Genomic DNA, 20,620 nt, shown 5'->3' with positions numbered 1-20,620 from the left:
AAAAAGATTGCTTTGCAAACTTCATTTGTTAAAAAATCATCAAGGTTTCTCTTGGACTTTACAAAATGCTAGGAACAGCTCACAATGCTCCTTCCTGTGCACTCCTAGATCAAGTGAGATGAATCCCTTTCCACTCCAGCTTCCGACACTGGTAACTCCACAGTAAGAAGCAAGCACCTTCAGATATTTCTGGGTCACAGAATAGATGACCAAAGGGAACCTGAACTAGAAGCTGCTTCATGTTGACTTTGGAAGGCTCTGGGTTCCTGATGTCAGTGTCTCTCTCAGGGTCATTATGAGCAACAAACACTTCAGTCAAAACCAGAGAAGGAATTGTCCTGACTTCCCGACTGAGACACGCCTTATATTTGGAAAGCCTAAAAGCAAGTTATTATGGCTGAGGAAGGCCATTTTTATGGTGATTGATGCTTTGTCTGATGAGTTTTATGGGTTAGTACTTTCTATAGTATTAGCTTTGTAAATTTTCACCATGCTCTTTCAAGGCAGTTGTTATCCTCTCTATTGACTAGATGATGAAACTGTGGTCAGAGAATTGACTGGTTCACATTTAACTTGCTAGTAAATTACAGTATTGTTTAGAATTTCTTATGTACATTAAATTACATAATTCTTACCTACCTCTGAAGTAGTAATGATCTTTATTTTGTAAAAAAGGAAACTGAATTCAAAGAATTAAGAATTAGCCAAGTAGGAGTTGAATCTAAGTTGAATGTTCTTTCTTCAACAGCTGCTGGCAGCAAACCAGCTATGAGGTGACAGCCCTTCCCCACCCCTTTGGCATCCCAGTGAGGTTTGAGAATATAAGGTAGTCCCCTGTGGCTTCATCAGGTGGGGTGGAAACCTACCTTGGATATCATCATTGAACATGCAGTACTTGTTGCGGTATTTGTTGAGCAGGCGGAAGGCATTGGCATTGGCAAAGTCTTCAAATTGGATGAGGCAATTTATTCCAAACCTGTGTGAAGGGAGAGGAAGAAACCCATGATTGCCTCCCTGAGGCAGATCCCTGACAGATCCCAGCTTGCACCGTGGGGTGGGGAGGAGCAGGCCAGGGGGTGGGAAGTGGCATGGCTCCTTCATCTGTGTTTTTGCCACTGGACTCCTGGGCTTGGAGCTCTGCCTGCCCTATCATGGATGAGCATGGTGAAGGGAGAGAGTAGGACCCTGGGTTTGGTGGCCAGCCAAGCCAGCGTCACTGTAGCTAAGCTGTGCTGGTGGCTCCCATGGCTTCCATGACCAGCCCTGGGAGTGACAAGAGGGCCAAGGAGGGGCCTGCCCTCTCTGTAGCCTGTGGCCACCTGAGATCCCAGAAGAAAGCTCACTCCACATCCAAGTGCATGCAGACAGACCAGCTTCCCCACCACAAGTAGGTGGGGAGCCCCTGCATCCTCCAAATATCTCTCTTGCTGGACTCTGACACCTGGAGTTCCTCCAGTAGAGACTCCTCTGGCACCAGGCATTGTTCTCTGGTAAGATGAAAAGATGGTTAGGAAAGGCTACTACAATAAGACACTGTCATCTACTAACATCTTGGTGAAGTTGTTCTCCAACTTGCAGGTGTAGAAGAGCCAGTGACTGACCTTGTTTAAAAAGCAGGTCACCAGGCCCATCTCACAGAGTCTCACTCAGTGAGTGTGGGATGGGGTCAGGAACCTGCATTTTGAACAAACACCCCAGATGGTTCTGATTCTGAGAGCCCAGAGAACCCTGAGAAACAATGCCTTGTGGGTGAAGACAATGGCCATTAAGATGCTTGATATGCCTTATTTAAAATCCATGCTAGCATTGCCTCCTAGATTTTATGGCCTTCCCTTAAAAATGACTGAGTTCGTTAGAGTTTTGTAACCTATGTTTCCTTTTAACATTGCCTGAAAGGAAGCTGAGAGTGAAGTTTTTGCTCATTTGCAACAGGCCACCTCAGCCTGGGCTTCTGCACACAGATTTCCCCTTTACTCCATTCTTGCTCTTTGATCCTGGTGTTTGGTAGTTTTGTTTGTGTTTCTTAGTCTTTCTGGAAGCAAATGTAGTATGGATTATTAAAAACTACTTCATACATGGATAAAAATAGGCTTCATCTCATGGGTCAATTTGTGACTGAGTAACAGCATCTGAAGTCATGTCATCAAGAAAAAAAGTCCTGATTGATCCATAAGAGGTGTCAGGGCATGTAACAGGTAGAAGTGGTCTGCCCTTCCAACTGAGTGTGACTTACAGGCTTGGAACCAGCTTGGGACCAGCTGTGGAAAGATTTATTACCTTGTTAGAGAGGGTGGGTGGGGCACATGCTCGGTGAGCTTCCTGTGCTCTCGGGGTATCTTTCTGATGAGGTTGGTGGCTATGAAGGCGTGAGGAGCACTGAAATGGCCCACAAAACATTTTTTCCAACCTTATAATTTTGTGCATGACTTACGCCATCCAGCAGAAATACCAATGGGTGGGCAAATATTTGTTCCTGTCATGGTCCTTCCAGAACCTTAGCTAGTCAAGGCTGTTGGTGGAAGGACTGGGAGATGGATTCACATTACAGGGGCGGAAACACAGGGGCAGTGACTTGCCACAGCCCAGTGCTTAGAGTGCTGGGCGTGGGTCAGAAGGCCATAGGCCAGACCTGGCTCTCCACATTCAACTGAGTTACCTGCACATGTCACTTCACCTCTCTATTCTACCTCAGTTTCCCATCCGTCAATGGGCACAACAATATCTGCCTGGCCAACATCTGTGAACTGTTGTGAGGGTTAAAAGCTGAGGGTAAAGTTTTCCTCCAGCTTTACTGAGGCATAATTAACAAATACAAATTGCATATATTTAAGGTATACAATGTGATGATTTGAGATATGTGTACGGTGTGAAATGATAACCACAACCATGCTAATTACCATATCCATCACCTCACATAGTTACTATTTTGTGTGTGGTAAGAAAACTCAAGATCTACTTTCTTAGCAAATTTCGACTATACAATACAGTATTACTAACTGAAGCCTGAGGGTAATTTTTAGACCGTAAAATGCTAAACACAAATGCCATTCTGGCCACAATTCTTATTCACAATCACAGAATAAATGCTAATGGAGGTCGGGTGGGGGGCTCACTGTGTCTCCCCACCCACCATCCAGCCCTCTTTTCCTTGCACTATGAATAGAAATGATAAATAAAACCTCCCATGCACAAATATAATGCCATGCTCACCAAGCCAAAATTTATTGTGAATTTCAAGTATTTGGACTGGGTGGGGAGGAACAGAATGTCTTTGGTTGCTGGTGACATTTTGCTATATATAATTTCTACAAGATTCCCAGTGTTGCCCCACAACTGGCCTGGAGCTAAAACGCTGAAAAGGTCAGACAACAAAACAATGTGATGAACGTTTTCTCTCTCTCTCTCTCTCTCTCTCTCTCTCTCTCTGTGTGTGTGTGTATATGTGTGTGTGTGTCTCTCTCTCTCACATACACACACACACACGCACACCCCTTTAAGCAACAACACCATTCACTCACTGAGGTAAAAATAAGGCAACAATTATAAATAAATACCTTTGTTCAGTGCATGATTATTATTTATATTTAATTCAGTTTTAGATAAGAAACCCCCCCTCCCTTCCATGGAGTAATTTGATGGAATAGAGAATAAAACCTCATTAATTGAGGTCACTTTAATCCTAGCTTGGAATTGCATAAAAGACCATGTGAATCACCCATCCAATAATCTGGACTCAGAGTTCCTAGAACTCACTGGATTTAAGGACCCCCAGAACTCCTCTGTCTTAGGTACCCATCCCCTGGCTGCTTCCTGAACCTTTTATCACCAGGAACTACTCCTACTCTAGGATTTCACACTATCCCATCTCAGTCTCTGACCACAACCTTTCCTTCTATGTCCTTTCCTTCCACTGCACCTGCTGTTTGTCTGCACCAAGACCTCTAGGCCCTTCACCGTATTATTCTAGTCCCTCAGACTCTCCATTATGGCTTTTCATGAAACCAGACCACTACCCAGTCTGAGCCAAAGGTGGTTACTTCATGGTGCTACTGTCTTAGCACCATCCATTCAACCATCATCCACCTATTCATCTATCATCATCCAACCATCCATTATCCATCCATCCATCCATCCATCATTCATTTATCCATCCATCCATCCATCCATCCATCCATCCATCCATCCATCCATTAACCCATCCATAAATTCATGCATCCAAAAACATTTATTGAGCACCTATGATGATTTGTACTATAGTTTAATGTTTTAGGAAGGGGTGGATCTATGAAGGAGTTGGTGGAAGCTTAGTGTTTGGAGTTTGCCTGCCAACTCTTTAAACTAATTAAAAACCAATTAAGAACAGAAAATTTCAAAGTGGAAATTTAAATGGCTTAGTGGATAAAAAAACATTTTTCAGTTCATCCCTGTATATCCAAATAAAGGTAATGAGCTTTCACTGTAACACTAATCTAAATGTTAATTATCAATTGCCTTACATATTCATTAAAATACTAACAACAATGATTAAAAAAAAAAAAGCTAGCTTTTATCAAGTGTTTGTTACCTGCTGGGCATCATGCAGAGCTCTTTACATACATTATCTTAATTTATCTTCACATCACTTTATGATGGAGGTGCTGTTTCCAGAGAAGGCATCTAGAGCTACAGATTGCAAATTATTTGCCCACAGGCTATTTACTCTATTGCGCTTGGTAAGTGGTGGAGATGGAATTTAAATCTGGTTCTATCTGACTCAAGAACCAGCCTCAGTTTAATTTTAATAGCCTTACAGGTTCTTAAAAAAATAAAGCTAAATAGGTAATAAAGCTGGATTTCTTTCTCCACTGAGAAAGATCATAGGTGTGGTGAAGAAAACATTGACCAGGGAGACAGAGAAAATGCAGGCGTCTTGGCTGAGTCCCCTCTCTCTGTCTGGGTCTCAGTTTGCTGGTCTGAGAGCATTGGAGGAGTAGCACAACCTACTTAATATTTGGGACTGGAATTGAATACTAGAAGCTTCACTCAGATATTTCTACAAGTCCAGAGCAGGGAGGTCAGACATTTCTCTATGAGAGCAACATGTGAGGAACATATGGGGGGTCAGTGTCTTAGAGCCCTTTATGCTTACACAAACTGGACCAGCTGAGTGACCTGGGCGAGGCAGCCACCCTCCAGGTCATACTGTGGAACAGAGGCAGGACCCCTCCTAAGAAGTCCTGCTCTCAGCTCCCTCCTCAGGGCTCTGGGCAGCTTCCTGATTCTAGTGCTGGCAGCAGCCTGTCCTGTGAGACTTTCTGACTTTCTGTCCTGTGAGAAGCTCCCCCGTACCAGAGAGGGTCCTGCTCATCTGCCTCCGTTTTGCAATTTTGAACTCTTCACCCTCCAACCCTGGCAGGGGCCGAGGAACACTGATGCTTCTCCAGTGGAGAATTCCTGCAATGGAGAAAGAGGCACCTTCCCAAGCCACACAGATAGCTTCCTAGACTTCCCAACCCTGGGGGCTCAGCTGGGAAATGGCCTTGGAGCAGCCAGGGAAGGCATTCCAAAGCCAGGGCTCACTTAGAGACACAAGGCTAATGAGTGGATGTTTGATTTTTTTTTTCCTCAGTACTCAGGCAAGGGGAAGCCAGCAAACAGTGACCTGTGCCTGGGAGTCCTGGTGAGCTGTGTGTGACAGTGTGATGATACCCAGGCCACGACCAATAGTGCCAGCACTTGCCACCTGGGACACATCCTTCCATGGGTAGGAGGGTCTGAGGTGGCTGTTCTGCCCTTCTCCCCGACGTGTGAACCAAATGCAGAGTGAGGGATGTTGGTGGTGCAGAACATTCCAGGGACTGCAGACCTAGTTTCTCTTTTCCATAGGTCAGGACCTGCCATTTTTTCAAACACCTGGGTCTGACATCTTTCAGGCCTGAACAAACATGAGGGACTGGGAAGAACAGGTGAACTTGCTCAACCTGCCTCTAAATAGAATGACTAAAAGCTACCTCTCGTATTTCTATGGGAGTTCATTCTGCTCCCCTCCCCGCAGAAAAAACGCACATGCAAGACTTCCACAGCAGAGTGTTCAGTGAGATTATCAGTTGTCACCCAGTGGAAAACTATTTCTTCTTTTATTTCCTTCCAGGAACTAGATCTGACAGAATCATTAAAACTCTTGGTCTTTTTTTTTTTTTTTTTTTCTATTTTACATAGTCCATTAAACTCTAGTCCCTTGAGATGGTCACAGAGAGAGGTTCTGTGGTTAAGTAAATTTGGAAAACTCTGTGTGTTACACATAGTATATACAATGTATATTAAAAGCTCTGAGAAATCTTGCAGTAAGAAACCTTTTTAACCCAACATGTTCAACACTTATTTGACCAGAGACCTTACCCTATTGCATCCCACCCTCACCACCTATGGTGGAACACACTTTGGGAGACATGGCTCTGCAGGAAGAACTTTGTGCAGGTGGGACTGGGTGGATTCAGGGCAAGGCCGTCCCTCCCCAGGATTACTGCCATTGCTGCTTCTGTCCAGAACCCTGCAGTGACTGATCTCATCTCCTTCAAGTTTATTTCCCCTCCCCCAATCCATCTTCCACATATTTCTAAACACAAGTTTATGTCGGCTACTTATTTTCTGAAAATCCTAAGAGGGCTTCCACTGCCTGTGGGGTTATATCCAAATTCCTTAGGTGGTGTTTGCTTTGGCCCCAGCTCTATTGCTGAACACCTACTCAGGTCTGCTGACACTCTAGGCACATTTTGATGCTTCTTAACCACTGTGGGCCCTTGCACGGTACCCTGTCTTTGCTCAAGTTTCTGGTTCTCTCCATCTACAAGGCCTCTTTTTGTCCAGGCCAACCCCTACTTAAACTGTAAGGCCCAGAACCAGTTTTTTTTTTTTTTTTTTTTTTTTTTGAGACAGAATCTTGCTCTGTCACCAGGCTGGAGTGCAGTGGCGCAATCTTGGCTCGCTGCAACCAGCACATCCCGGGTTCAAGCAATTCTCCTGCCTCAGTCTCCTGAGTAGCTGGGACTACAGGTGCGCACCACCATGCCCAGCTAAGTTTTGTATTTTTAGTAGAGACGGGATTTCACCATGTTGGTCAGGATGGTCTTGATTTCTCGACCTCATGATCCACCCGCCTTAGCCTCCCAAAGTGCTGGGATTACAGATGTAGGCCCAGATCTTAAACTGTAACCTTTTCTAAGAAGGCTTCCTTGACATATCTCTTTCCCCACCCTTAAAATAGTGCTAATTCTTCTCTTCTCTGGGCTCCCACGATATTCTGGACACATCTGTAACAATATATGTCACATTGTATTACAACTATTTATTAACATTTCTGTTTCAATTCAAGAAATGTATTGGGCAAGTTATCTTCTCTGTGCCAGAAACTGTACTAAGTATGACATAATAAAAATTCAATTCAACAAACGTTTTATTTTATTTTATTTTTTATTACACTTTAAGTTCTAGGGTACATGTGCACAATGTGCAGGTTTGTTACATATGTATACATGTGCCATGTTGGTGTGCTGCACCCATTAACTCGTCATTTACATTAAGTATATCTCCTAATGCTATCCGTCCCCACTACCCCCTCCCCACAATAGGACCCAGTGTGTGATGCTCCCCTTCCTGTGTCCAAGTGATCTCATTGTTTAATTCCCATCTATGAGTGAGAACATGCGGTATTTGGTTTTCTGTTCTTGTGACAGTTTGCTGAGAATGATGGTTTCTAGCTGTATCCATGTCCCTGCAAAGGACACGAACTCATCCTTTTTAATGGCTGCATAGTATTCCATGGTGTATATGTGCCATGTTTTCTTAATCCAGTCTGTCACTGATGGACATTTGGGTTGATTCCAAGTCTTTGCTATTGTGAATAGTGCCACAATAAACATACATGTGCATGTGTCTCTATAGCAGCATGACTTATAATCCTTTGGGTATATCCCCAGTAATGGGATGGCTGGGTCAAATGGTATTTCTAGTCTAGATCCTTGAGAATCACCACACTGTTTTCCACAATGGTTGAACTAGTTTACAGTCCCACCAACAGTGTAAAAGTGCTCCTATTTCTCCACATCCTCTCCAGCACCTGTTGTTTCCTGATTTTTTAATGATTGCCATTCTAACTGGTGTGAGATGGTATCTCATTGTGGTTTTGATTTGCATTTCTCTGATGGCAAGTGATGATGAGCATTTTTTCAAGTGTCTGTTGGCTGTATGAATGTCTTCTTTTGAGAAGTGTCTGTTCATATCCTTTGCCCACTTTTTGATGGGGTTGTTTGTTTTTTTCTTGTAAATTTGGTTGAGTTCTTCATAGGTTCTGGATATTAGCCCTTTGTCAGATGAGTAGATTGCAAAAAATGTTCTCCCATTCTGTAGGTTGCCTGTTCACTCTGATGGTAGTTTCTTTTGCTGTGCAGAAGCTCTTTAGTTTAATTAGATCCCATTTGTCAATTTTGGCTTTTGTTGCTGTTGCTTTTGGTGTTTTAGACATGAAGTCCTTTCTCATGCCTATGTCCTGAATGGTATTACCTAGGTTTTCTTCTGGTTTTTATGGTTTTAGTTCTAACATTTAAGTCTCTAATTCATCTTGAATTAATTTTCGTATAAGGAGTAAGGAAAGGATCCAGTTTCAGCTTTCTACTTATGGCTAGCCAATTTTCCCAGCACCATTTATGAAATAGGGAATCCTTTCCCCATTTCTTGTTTTTGTCAGGTTTGTCAAAGATCAGATGGCTGTAGATGTGTGGTATTATTTCTGAGGGCTCTGTTCTGTTCCATTGGTCTATATCTCTGTTTTGGTACCAGTATCATGCTGTTTTGGTTACTGTAGACTTGTAGTATAGTTTGAAGTCAGGGAGCGTGATGCCTCCAGCTTTGTTCTTTTGGCTTAGGATTGTCTTGGCAATGCGGGGTCTGTTTTGGTTCCATATGAACTTTAAAGCAGTTTTTTTCCAATTCTGTGAAGAAAGTCATTGGTAGCTCAATGGGAATGGCATTGAATCTATAAATTACCTTGGGCAGTATGACCATTTTCACAATATTGTTTCTTCCTATCCATGAGCATGGTATGTTCTTCTATTTGTTTGTGTCCTCTTTTATTTCACTGAGCAGTGGTTTGTAGTTCTCCTTGAAGAGATCCTTTACATCCCTTGTAAGTTGGATTCCTAGGTATTTTATTCTCTTTGAAGCTATTGTGAATGGGAGTTCATTCATGATTTGGCTCTCTGTTTGTCTGTTACTGGTGTATAAAAATGCTTGTGATTTTTGCACATTGATTTTGTATCCTGAGACCTTGCTGAAGTTGCTTATCAGCTTAAGGAGATTTTGGGCTGAGACAATGGGGTTTTCTAAATACACAATCATGTCATCTGCAAACAGGGACAATTTGACTTCTTCTTTTCTTAACTGAATACCCTTTATTTCTTTCTCTTGCCTGATTGCCCTAGCCAGAACTTCCAACACTATGTTGAATAGGAGTGGTGAGAGAGGGCATCCCTGTCTTGTTCCAGTTTTCAAAGGGAATGCTTCCAGTTTTTGCCCATTCAGTATGATATTGACTATGGGTTTGTCATAAATAGCTCTTATTATTTTGAGATACGTTCCATCAATACCTAGTTTATTGAGAGTTTTTAGCATGAAGGGCTGTTGAATTTTGTTAAAGGCCTTTTCTGCATCTATTGAGATAATCATGTGGTGTTTGTCTTTGGTTCTGTTTATATGCTGGATTACGTTTATTGATTTGCATATGTTGAACCAGCCTTGCATCCCAGGGATGAAGCCCACTTGATCATGGTGGATAAGCTTTTTGATGTGCTGCCGGATTCGGTTTGCCAGTATTTTATTGAGGATTTTTGCATCGATGTTCATCAGGGATATTGGTCTAAAATTCTCTTTTTTTGTTGTATCTCTGTCAGGCTTTGGTATCAGGATGATGTGGGCCTAGTAAAACGAGTTAGGGAGGATTCCCTCTTTTTCTATTGATTGGAATAGTTTCAGAAGGAATGGTACCAACTCCTCCTCGTACCTCTGGTAGAATTCGCCTGTGAATCCGTCTGGTCCTGGACTTTTTTTCGTTGGTAGGCTATTAATTATTGCCTCAATTTCAGAGCCTGCTATTGGTCTATTCAGGGATTCAACTTCTTCCTGGTTTAGTCTTGGGACAGTGTAAGTGTCCAGGAAATTATCCATTTCTTCTAGGTTTTCTAGTTTATTTGCGTAGAGGTGTTTATAGTATTCTCTGATGGTAGTTTGTATTTCTGTGGCGTTGGTGGTGATATCCCCTTTATCATTTTTTATTGCATCTATTTGATTTTTCTCTCTTTTCTTCTTTATTAGTCTTGCTAGCAGTCTATCAATTTTGTTGATCTTTTCAAAAAACCAGCTCCTGGATTCATTGATTTTTTGGAGGGTTTTTTGTGTCTCTATCTCCTTCAGTTCTGCTCTGATCTTAGTTATTTCTTGCCTTCTGCTAGCTTTTGAATGTGTTTGCTCTTGCTTCTCTAGTTCTTTTAATTGTGATGTTAGGGTGTCAATTTTAGATCTTTCCTGCTTTCTCTTGTGGGCATTTAGTGCTATAAATTTCCCTCTACACACTGCTTTAAGTGTGTCCCAGAGATTCTGGTATGTTGTATCTTTGTTCTCATTGGTTTCAAAGAATATCTTTATTTCTGCCTCCATTTCATTATGTACCCAGTAGTCACTCAGGAGCAGGTTGTTCAGTTTCCATGTAGTTGAGCGGTTTTGGTTGAGTTTCTTAGTCCCGAGTTCTAGTTTAATTGCACTGTGGTCTGAGAGACAGTTTGTTATAATTTCTGTTCTTTTACATTTGCTGAGGAGTGTTTTGCTTCCAACTATGTGGTCAATTTTGGAATAAGTGCGATGTGGTGCTGAGAAGAATGTATATTCTGTTGATTTGGGGTGGAGAGTTCTGTAGATGTCTATTAGGTCTGCTTGCTGCAGGGATGAGTTCAATTCCTGGATATCTTTGTTAACTTTCTGTCTCATTGATCTGTATAATGTTGACAGTGGGGTGTTAAAGTCTCTCATTATTATTGTATGGGAGTCTAAGTCTCTTTGTAAGTCTCTAAGGACTTGCTTTATGAATCTAGGTGCTTCTGTATTGGGTGCATATATATTTAGGATACTTAGCTCTTCCTGATGAACTGATCCCTTTACCATTATGTAATGGCCTTCTTCGTCTCTTTTGATCTTTGATGGTTTAAAGTCTGTTTTATCAGAGACTAGCATTGCAACCCCTGCTTTTTTTTTGTTCTCCATTTGCTTGGTAAATCTTCCTCCATCCCTTTATTTTGAGCCTATGTGTGTCTCTGCATGTGAGGTGGGTCTCCTGAATACAGCAAACTGATGGGTCTTGACTCTTTATCCAATTTGCCAGTCTGTGTCTTTTAATTGGACCATTTAGTCCATTTACATTTAAGGTTAATATTGTTATGTGTGAACTTTAACTAGTCATTATGATATTAGCTGGATTTGCTCGCTAGTTGATGCAGTTTCTTCCTAGCATTGATGGACTTTACATTTTGGCATGTTTTTGCAATGGCTGGTACCTGTTGTTCCTTTCCATGTTTAGTGCTTCCTTCAGGATCTCTTGTAGGGCAGGCCTGGTGGTGACAAAATCTCTAAGCATTTGCTTGTCCGTAAAGGATTTTATTTCTCCTTCACTTATGAAACTTAGTTTGGCTGGATATGAAATTCTGGGTTGAAAATTCTTTTCTTTAAGAATGTTGAATATTGGCCCCCACTCTCTTCTGGCTTGGAGAGTTTCTGCCGAGAGATCTGCTGTTAGTCTGATGGGCTTCCCTTTGTGTGTAACCTGACCTTTCTCTCTGGCTGCCCTTAAGATTTTTTTCCTTCATTTCCACTTTGGTGAATCTGACAATTATGTGTCTTGGAGTTGCTCTTCTCGAAGAGTATCTTTGTGGCGTTCTCTGTATTTCCTGAATTTGCATGTTGGCTTGCCTTACTAGGTTGGAGAAGTTCTCCTGGATGATATCCTACAGAGTGTTTTCCAACTTGGTTCCATTTTCCCCATCACTTTCAAGCACACCAATCAGATGTAGATTTGGTCTTTTCACATAATCCCATACTTCTTAGAGGCTTTGTTCATTTCTTTTTACTCTTTTTTCTTCACACTTCTCTTCTCACTTCATTTCATTCATTTGATCTTCAATCGCTGATACTCTTTCTTCCAGTTGATCAGGTCAGTTACTGAAGCTTGTGCATTTGTCACGTATTTCTCGTGTTATGGTTCTCATCTCTATCAGTTCTTTTAAGGTCTTCTCTGCATTGATTATTCTAGTTATCCATTCATCCGTTCTTTTTTCAAGGTTTTTGGTTTCTTTGAGTTGGTTACGTAGTTCCTCCTTTAGCTCTGAGAAGTTTGATCGACTGAAGCCTTCTTCTCTCAACTCGTCAAAGTCATTCTCCATCTAGCTTTGTTCCCTTGCTGGCAATGAGCTGCATTCCTTTGGAGGGGGAGATGTGCTCTGATTTTTTGAATTTCCAGCTTTTCTGCACTACTTTTTCCCCATCTTTATGGTTTTATCTGCCTTTGGTCTTTGATGATGGTGACGTACTAATGGGGTTTTGGTGTGCGTGTCCTTTCTGTTAGTTTTCCTTCTAACAGTCAGGACCCTCAGCTGTAGGTCTGTTGGAGTTTGCTTGAGGTTCACTCCAGACTCTGTTTGCCTGGGTATCAGCAGCGGAGGCTGCAGAAGATAGAATATTGCTGCACAGTGAGTGTTGCTGTCTGATTCTTGCTCTGGAAGCTTCGTCTCAGGGGTGTACCCCACCATGTGAGGTGTGAGGTGTCAGTCTGCACCTAGTGGGGGATGTCTCCCAGTTAGGCTACTCAGGGGTCAGGGACCCACTTGAGCAGGCAGTCTGTCCGTTCTCAGATCTCAACCTCCATGCTGGGAGATCCACTGCTCTCTTCAAAGCTATCAGACAGTAGAATTTACTTGTGCCGAGGTTTCTGCTGCTTTTTGTTTAGCTATGCCCTGTCCCCAGAGGAGGAGTCTACAGAGGCAGGCCGGCCTCCTTGAGCTGCGGTGGGTTCCACCCAATTTGAGCTTCCCGGTGGCTTTGTTTACCCACTTAAGCCTCAGCAATGGCGGGCGCCCCTCCCCCAGCCTCGCTGCTGCCTTGCAGTTAGATCTCAGACTGCTGTGCTAGCAATGAGGGAGGCTCCGTGGACGTGGGACCCTCTGGGCCAGGTGTGGGATATAATCTCCTAGTGTGCCGTTTGCTAAGACCCTTGGTAAAGTGCAGTATTAGGGTGGAAGTTACCCGATTTTCCAGGTGTTCTGTGTCTCAGTTTCCCTTGGCTAGGAAAAGGGATTCCCTTCCTCCTTGCGCTTCCCAGGTGAGGCGATGCCTCGCCCTGCTTCAGCTCTTGCTGGTCGGGCTGCACCAGGTGACCAGCACCGATTGTCCAGCACTCCCCAGTGAGTTGAACCTGGTACCTCAGTTGAAAATGCAGAAATCACCCGTCTTCTGTGTTACTCACGCTGGGAGCTGGAGGCTGGAGCTGTTCCTATTCGGCCATCTTGTATGCACCCTCAACAAACATTATGCTTGATGTGGTGCCACATACCAGTCATCCCTGCTACTCAAGAGGCTAAGGTGGAAAGACCATTTGAACCCAGAAGTTCAAGGCCAGCCTGGGTAACATAGTGAGACCCATCTCTTAGAAAAACAAAGCAAAACAAAACAAACATTTCAAAGTGTCCACTATGAACAAGGGACTGTACTACTCGCTAAAACCTCACAGATTTCACAGTTGAATGGGGACACAAAAAAACAAAAAAGCAGTTGCAATACTCTGTGGCAGCAGTAATAATAAAGATATGTGCCAGGTACATGGGAATCCTCAAAGACGGCAGGCAACTCTGCAGTGGGGAGAGGCAGTGAGGGCTTCACAGGGCAGGAGATTAGGAGGTGGGGCTTGAAGGAAGAGCAGAGGTTCCCAGACAGACTGTGAATGGGTGGGGATGGAAGGAGGGAGAACGGCATCTCAAGGAGAGGGAACAGCATATGCAAGAGGACTGACTATGGTGCCTTCCTGGAGGTGCAGGAAAATACAGAGTTGGATCTTGCCAGAGGAGGCTGAAGATGGGGAGAGATGAGCCTTGGTGGAATCCAGGAGCCACCCCTTTCCATGTCCATGTAAAGAGCCTAAGCAATCTGGAGGGCAAGGGGGACCGACTGAGGGCTTTAGACAGGAAGGTGGCATGTGTTTTAGGGAGTTCATTCTGGCAGCAGAGTGGATGATGGGATGGACAGCTGGGAGGACAGACTGGAGACAAGGAGGCATGGAACTGCAGTGAGAGATTGTGAAGTCCTGGTATTAATATAAGGCAATGTAGACACGTAGGCAGAGAAGCAGCTGGGTAAAAGATGTTAAGGAATTGAAAAGAGTAGCCTGGAGGAAAGGCAGAGTGTGGCAGAGCAGAGAGAGCTTTGAGATCAAACAGGCGTGGCTCCATCACTTACTAAATGCATGACCTAAGGAAAGGTGCTTGATACAAATTGCAGTCTTCACTGATAATAGTGGGCTAATAATACCTCTCTTGCAGTCCTGTTGTGCAAATTAAATGAGATAATGTATATAAAAATCCTGCGCACTGTAGGCACTGAGTCCACAGATGCAATGATTATTAAGGACAGGATTTAATAATAGGCCAGATGTAAAGATGAATGAGGAGGAGGAGCCCAGGAAGGGCAGAGGATAGAGGATGGAGTCCTTTACTTATCAAGGCTGGGGATAGGGAAAGAAAGGCAAACTTACTCGATAAGTCGGGGTTGGCACATGAAGAGTCCCAGGTTCTGTGGAATGTCCTAATGAACATGTTCATGAAGCACTGGGCTATACATGAGGTCAGGGGAGGGGAATAGGCAGCTCAGGGCACTGTGAGCAGTTGAAGCCATGGCATTGGATGAGGGTTCTCAGGCAGCACCTGTGCATGGAGCAGGGAGCAGGGCAAGGACACAACCCCGGGACACCCTGCATCCATGGAGCAGAGAGAGGCAGTGGAAGAAAGTCCAGCCATGGAGAGTGAGCAGGTTGGGCCTACACAGCAGCTGCTACCAGAGCCACACAATGGGCCGTGGTCAGGAGCATCAAATACTGCCAATATGTCAAGTGAAACAGGGACCACAAAGTGTCCATTGGAGTCATTGTTTAGAGGATCATTGGTGACCTTCACAGACCACTTTTGGTGGAGTGGAAGGGAGGAAACCATCTGGCATGGGGTTAAACTGAAAATGGAAGGGGAGGAAATGTCAGTCATCACAAATTTCAAGAAGCTTGGCTGTGAAGTAGGTAGGGTGACAGCCATTGGGGGAAGAGGGACTAAAGGGTGAATTTATTTTGGGGATGGGAGGTGTACATATGAGATACAGGAGTCAGGATGGAGGGGAGATGAGAGATGACAGGGCTGGCGAGATCCTGAGGAGCTGGGAGGAGGTAGGGGCTAGAGCGCAGTTAGAATGGGAAGAAGACACAGTCAGATACCATAGGACAGATAAAAGGCCATCACTGCACAACTCTGCCACAGACTTTCATGAGGAGTGACTTATTCTACTGGGGGTGGGAATGAGAAGAGGGGGTCAGGGTTTGGGGAGGGATTCACAAGGATGACAGGGAATCTATTCCATGGGTGAAAAAGCTGGATACCGTGGATTGGAGAAAGAGGGAATACGGAGCCTGAGAAGGGCAAGTGGAATTGGGCATAATGGTTATCTTCAGTCATAGGAACGATCGTCTGTGGACAAGGACTTAAGCAGATTGATTTTGTATGGCTTTGAGGCAAAAGTAGAGCCAATGGGTGGAAGTCAGAAGGACACAGATTCCAGTGCCATATAAGGCAGCGATTTCAAACACTGGTTGGAAAGAGATTGCTGGTCACTGGAGGTGAGTCCATGGTCACCGGAGCTCCACTTGGCACGGAAGTCGTGGAAGGGATTTCAGCCCACGATGTGAGGGTGGACCGCCGAGGAGGCCCTTCCCTTCCCAGCTCCCAGACTGGGAGATTCCCTGGTGTGCTGGGGTCTGGCAGCCAGACTGGCGGGCTCCTGTGACTGGGATTCTGGCCTAAGGGGGAAAACTCCCATTGACTCGCAACATAGTCACAGGAAGCAGTAACTTCTAAGGAAAAGTCCCGGGATAATGTGGCCATTCCTCAGTCACGGCTCTGACGGCAAGTCCTGGCCAGACAGAAAACACTCAGGAACAGCTTGGCTTTCCTCCTGATTTTCCCTGTTTGTCTGAGTTCCGGGGCAAGTACACCAAATGGCGCCAGAAATCTCAGTGCTGGGGAGGGGATGGTGGCTGACCTGCTGACCTCTCAACCTCCCAAAGGTCAGTGGCAGCAGAGAGGTTTTCCTCTAGGGCATGGCAACTCACTCCTCAACCTCCTGCTTATAAAGCCCATGCACTTTTCTTGGCCACCAACCCACTGGTCAGCTTGGGGGCTTCAGCATTTATGTCAGCCCATATTTGTCCTTAGATTGTGCATATCAGGTTGGCATGAGGCCACGGGTGTCCTCCATGAAGGTTCTTTGATTAATGAGGCCCACTCTGAGTGTTCTGTTCAGTTGCTAGTGCTTTCCTGGGAATAAAGTCATGACTTTTAAAGTCCAAGTAAATGTCTCAGATCTTTTGACTACCTTATGCCCTTTATCAGCCTTGATTAACACTGCAGGCAGGACCATTGGCTGCATACACATTAAATCTATGCAAACCCAGCCGTAATTATTTGGGAATTTCCCTTGTAGTTTATAAATTCCTTGACAGCAAAGTCTATTTCTGACTTCCTGCCATGTTCAATAAATGAGTGAATAAATGGATGGATGAATACGTGAATAAATAGGAAAACAAATAACTGAATGTGGTCTTAAATTATTTTTCTGGTGACTTTATGTGTCCATGTTATAATCACAGGGAAAATTGAATTCTTCAGGACAAGTCTTTTCTTTGTTGATAGAGTTTGGATTTGTGTTGCCACCTAACTCTCATATTGAAATGTAATTCCCAATGTTGGAGTTGGGGCCTGCGGGGAAGTGATTGGATTATGGGGGCAGAGTTCTCATGAATGGTTTAGCACCATCCCTCTGGGTACTGTCCTCGTGATAGTGAGTTGTCATGAGATCTGGTTGTTCAAAAGCGCATAGTACCTCCCCTCTCGCTCTCCTGTTTCTGTTTTCACCATGTGATATACCTTCTCCCGCTTTGCCTTCTGCCATTATTGTAAGCTTCCTGAGGCCTCCCTAGAAGCTGAGCAGATGTTGGCACCATGCTTCCTGTAAAGCCTGCAGAACCATGAGCCAATTACACCTCTTTTCTTTGTAAATTACCCAGTCTCAGGTATTTCTTTATAATAATGTGAGAAGGAACTAATACATTTGTATTGGCCACATTGTGGGGCACAGGGAAGGCACATGATAAATATAGCCTGAATGAAAATTTGGAGGAAATTTCACGAATTACGTGAAGGAGGGCACATAATTGGATAGGTTTTCCTTAATTTCCCACAGCTTTTCTCATTATCTGGCCTTGGGAAAATAATGTTCTCTTTGAGTCTCAGTTTCCTCATCTAAAAAGTGAGGAAACTGAACCAAATGAGTGGATTGTTTCTTGCTCAGATATTCCAAGAATGCGAGATTCAAGTCCTAGGCTGAATCCAGTGGGAAAATGAGAATGCTGATACAGATTGAACCACAGAAGGCATTCCTAATTTTTAGTATATATATAAAGAAAACTGAGCAGTGACCCTCTATGCTGAGAGAGACTCAGAATGTGAACACCCCTGTGAAACATTGCAGTCAGGGCTTAGAGCTAACAGCTTTTCACAATCTTTTAAAATTAAAATAAAATCCTCAAACTTCCTTTGTAGTCTGGATGCTATGTGCCTAGGGGTTTTTCTTTGCGTCCGTTGTGTTAAAACCAACAGGAGAAGCTTGGAGCTACAGAGTCTCAGCTAAGCTTTTGGCAGGACACTTGGTTCTAACATTCTGTCTTGTACGGACTTCCACACTTGACCTTGCCTGCTGTGGAGATAGCTGCAGGCCTGAATGATGAGATGGAAACAACCCTGAAAATGAAAGGACATTCAAGGCTGGGGAAATAGCAAGCACGAAGCCTCTGCCACTGTAATAAAGACAACACGTTTAAGGAGCAGCAGGAAGAGGGGTGGGAGTTGGAGCCATCAAAGGCATCCTTCCAGCTCTGAGGGCAAAGTACAAGGCTGCTATATGCGGAGCCTCTGAATAGGTCAGTATTAGTAGGTGATCTCAGAGCAATTTTGCAGCTTTCTGTTGGGCAAGCTTCTGTTTCTCATTTCTATACTGAGAAATGTGTCTCATGAAAAGATGTTTGGTTACTTGAGGGGGTGACTCCCTCTGAGTGGTGAGTTTGAAAGGCCCAAGTAACACTCAGCTTCAAACAGCTGCAAAACAATATAAGAACACCTCAACCCCAGGAACGCACGGACCATACTGCTCACCTCTATGTACACATGAATCCACACAACACCGCCCACTGGAGGAGGGAGAACCAAACTGAATAGGTGTATGTTGGGGGTGGGGATGAAGACCAAGCATTTACTAATTGCACATACCAGGGATCTAAAATGGAAATGGATCACACCTAGGGCTGTTTTGTTTTTGTTTTTGTTTTTCCTTCCTAGGTTTAGCACTGGGGAAGAGAAGAAAGTAATATTGGAATGAAGGGGAGGGATGGGTGAGGGATTGCGGACAGCAGTGGTAGACATGTGAATGGATATATTAACTCAAACATGAATGCAGGAATGTGGGCACACTGAAGCGCTGCCTAAAGGAGGGTGGCTTTGGAAACTGCCTAAATTAATAATAATAGCAAACATGATTTTTTTACTATCACTCAGGTGTATGTTAAACATTTTACATGGATGGCCTCATTTATCCATCATAAATGCTCTACCAGTCTTAAAAATGCATTTTAGAGAGGAGGAAACTGAGGCACAGATGAATTAAGTCGCTTGTTGAGAAGTGTGAGTAAGTAGCTTGTTAATAAAAGGTTGGAACTCAGGCAGTCTAGCTCTAGAATTCATGCTTTTAACAACTGCATTTAGTGGGTAGGGTCTTAATTAGAGTCCCCTTAGATGAGGTACTTGTTCTTTCAGTTTCTTCATCTCTTAAAATAAAGCGAATAATAGTACCCATCTCATACAGTTGTTGTGAGAATTAGACAAGTTAATATTGTGTGAAGTGCTTATATTAGTGTCTGCTTATGGTAAACAATTAAATAAATAAGGGTTATTATTGTTATTATTGGTACTTATTCATTAAGAGAAATCAGATCCCCACTCCCTGCCACCATAAGACCCTTATATTCCTTCATCTCTTCTGCCACAATCTAAAAGCTTCAGGTCTGGGAATGATTTTGTTCCTATTCTTGATACCAAGCGATAAAATCAGGCTGCTAAGAGAAAATGAAAAGGAAATAGCCAGCTAGTGTCATTGAATCATATCCCCAGGCGGTGAGCTTCTTCCAGCACATTTTGGCCTCAGTCCTGAGCCAGACCTTAGCTAGTGAACTGCAAACTCACTCAATTATGCAGTCTGCTTGGGGCGATGGAAGTGAAAAGGTCCTAGAGAGTTGGGTGCTAGTATGCATTTTGATACAGTCTCCTAGCCTGTGACCCAGGACAGATTCCTTGCACACACAGGAGTTTGTCACCATGCAAAACCTGGCTCTTGTTCTGCTGAGAACATGGAGGAGTTTGACTGTCAACAATGAGCCATATCAGGCTGAAACTGGGAAACTATTCAGCTTCTTCAGGGTCAAGACAAGCCAGAATGAGTTCCAAAGTTCCTTCCTCTGTGCTTCCTCCGATGTGGTCAGATTCACAGCCTTCAGTCTATTCTAATTGGTAGCTAGCTTGGTGTGGACTTTTGACCACCCACCAATCAACCAACTCCCACCTTCACCATTTACTCCATGAGTAAAGCCACGCTTCCTAGGAACTACCATTGGTAGAGATGTTACTGAGTCATAGGACCTGAGGTAGGAATGATCTATAAAGGCCATCCATGCTGGTTCTTGAACCTTTCTACAACAGTCCAGACACATCTTTGCCCAATCTCTGCTCTGACAATGAAAGCCTAAAGACCAAAAAAAAAAGTTTAAAGAAAAGCAATAGGCCATTTTAGAAGCAGTGTCACAAAGCAGAGCATGATTAATTAGCAAATGAATTATACAGCCAGTAAGATTACAGTCAGGGCAAGAGTTTAAGGCCAGGCTGGTCAGAGTAGATTTCCCTAGGGAAGGCAGAATTTGAATTGGGGCATTGTTATGGGTTCTGCTTCTAATCTCTTCCCACATCTTGTCAATTTTAATACAATACTGTTGTTACTCAAGAACCTACCATGGCTCCCTGTTGCTCACTACATCAAGTCCCAATAGTGGATTGGTAATTTTCAAACATTTTTAGCAGAATAATTATTTAATAAAATATTGAGCAGAAACCAGATATAGAAGGCAATGAAAAACAATAAAGTGTTTCTTCAAGTGGTTTAAATTTTTTATGGTTGGTGGAAAGTATTTCATTTC

At 43.6% G+C, this 20,620-nt stretch overlaps 1 protein-coding gene across 7 annotated transcripts in view; it reads right to left on the bottom strand.

Annotated features, from left to right (window-relative positions):
- ME3 (malic enzyme 3) overlaps window positions 1-20,620 on the bottom strand; it is a 218,207-nt gene that overhangs the window by 22,357 nt on the left and 175,230 nt on the right. For all 7 annotated transcript variants that reach the window (XM_009187077.3, XM_017948825.3, XM_017948823.3 and 4 more), the window contains one exon: window positions 867-976. In XM_009187077.3, the coding sequence (XP_009185341.2) occupies window positions 867-976 (110 nt within the window). The remainder of the gene's footprint in view (window positions 1-866; window positions 977-20,620) is intronic.

The sequence above is a fragment of the Papio anubis genome, chromosome 12 (assembly GCF_008728515.1).
Source record: "Papio anubis isolate 15944 chromosome 12, Panubis1.0, whole genome shotgun sequence".
In the NCBI taxonomy this organism is placed as follows: domain Eukaryota; kingdom Metazoa; phylum Chordata; class Mammalia; order Primates; family Cercopithecidae; genus Papio; species Papio anubis.
This window is presented reverse-complemented; position numbering and strand designations above follow the sequence as displayed.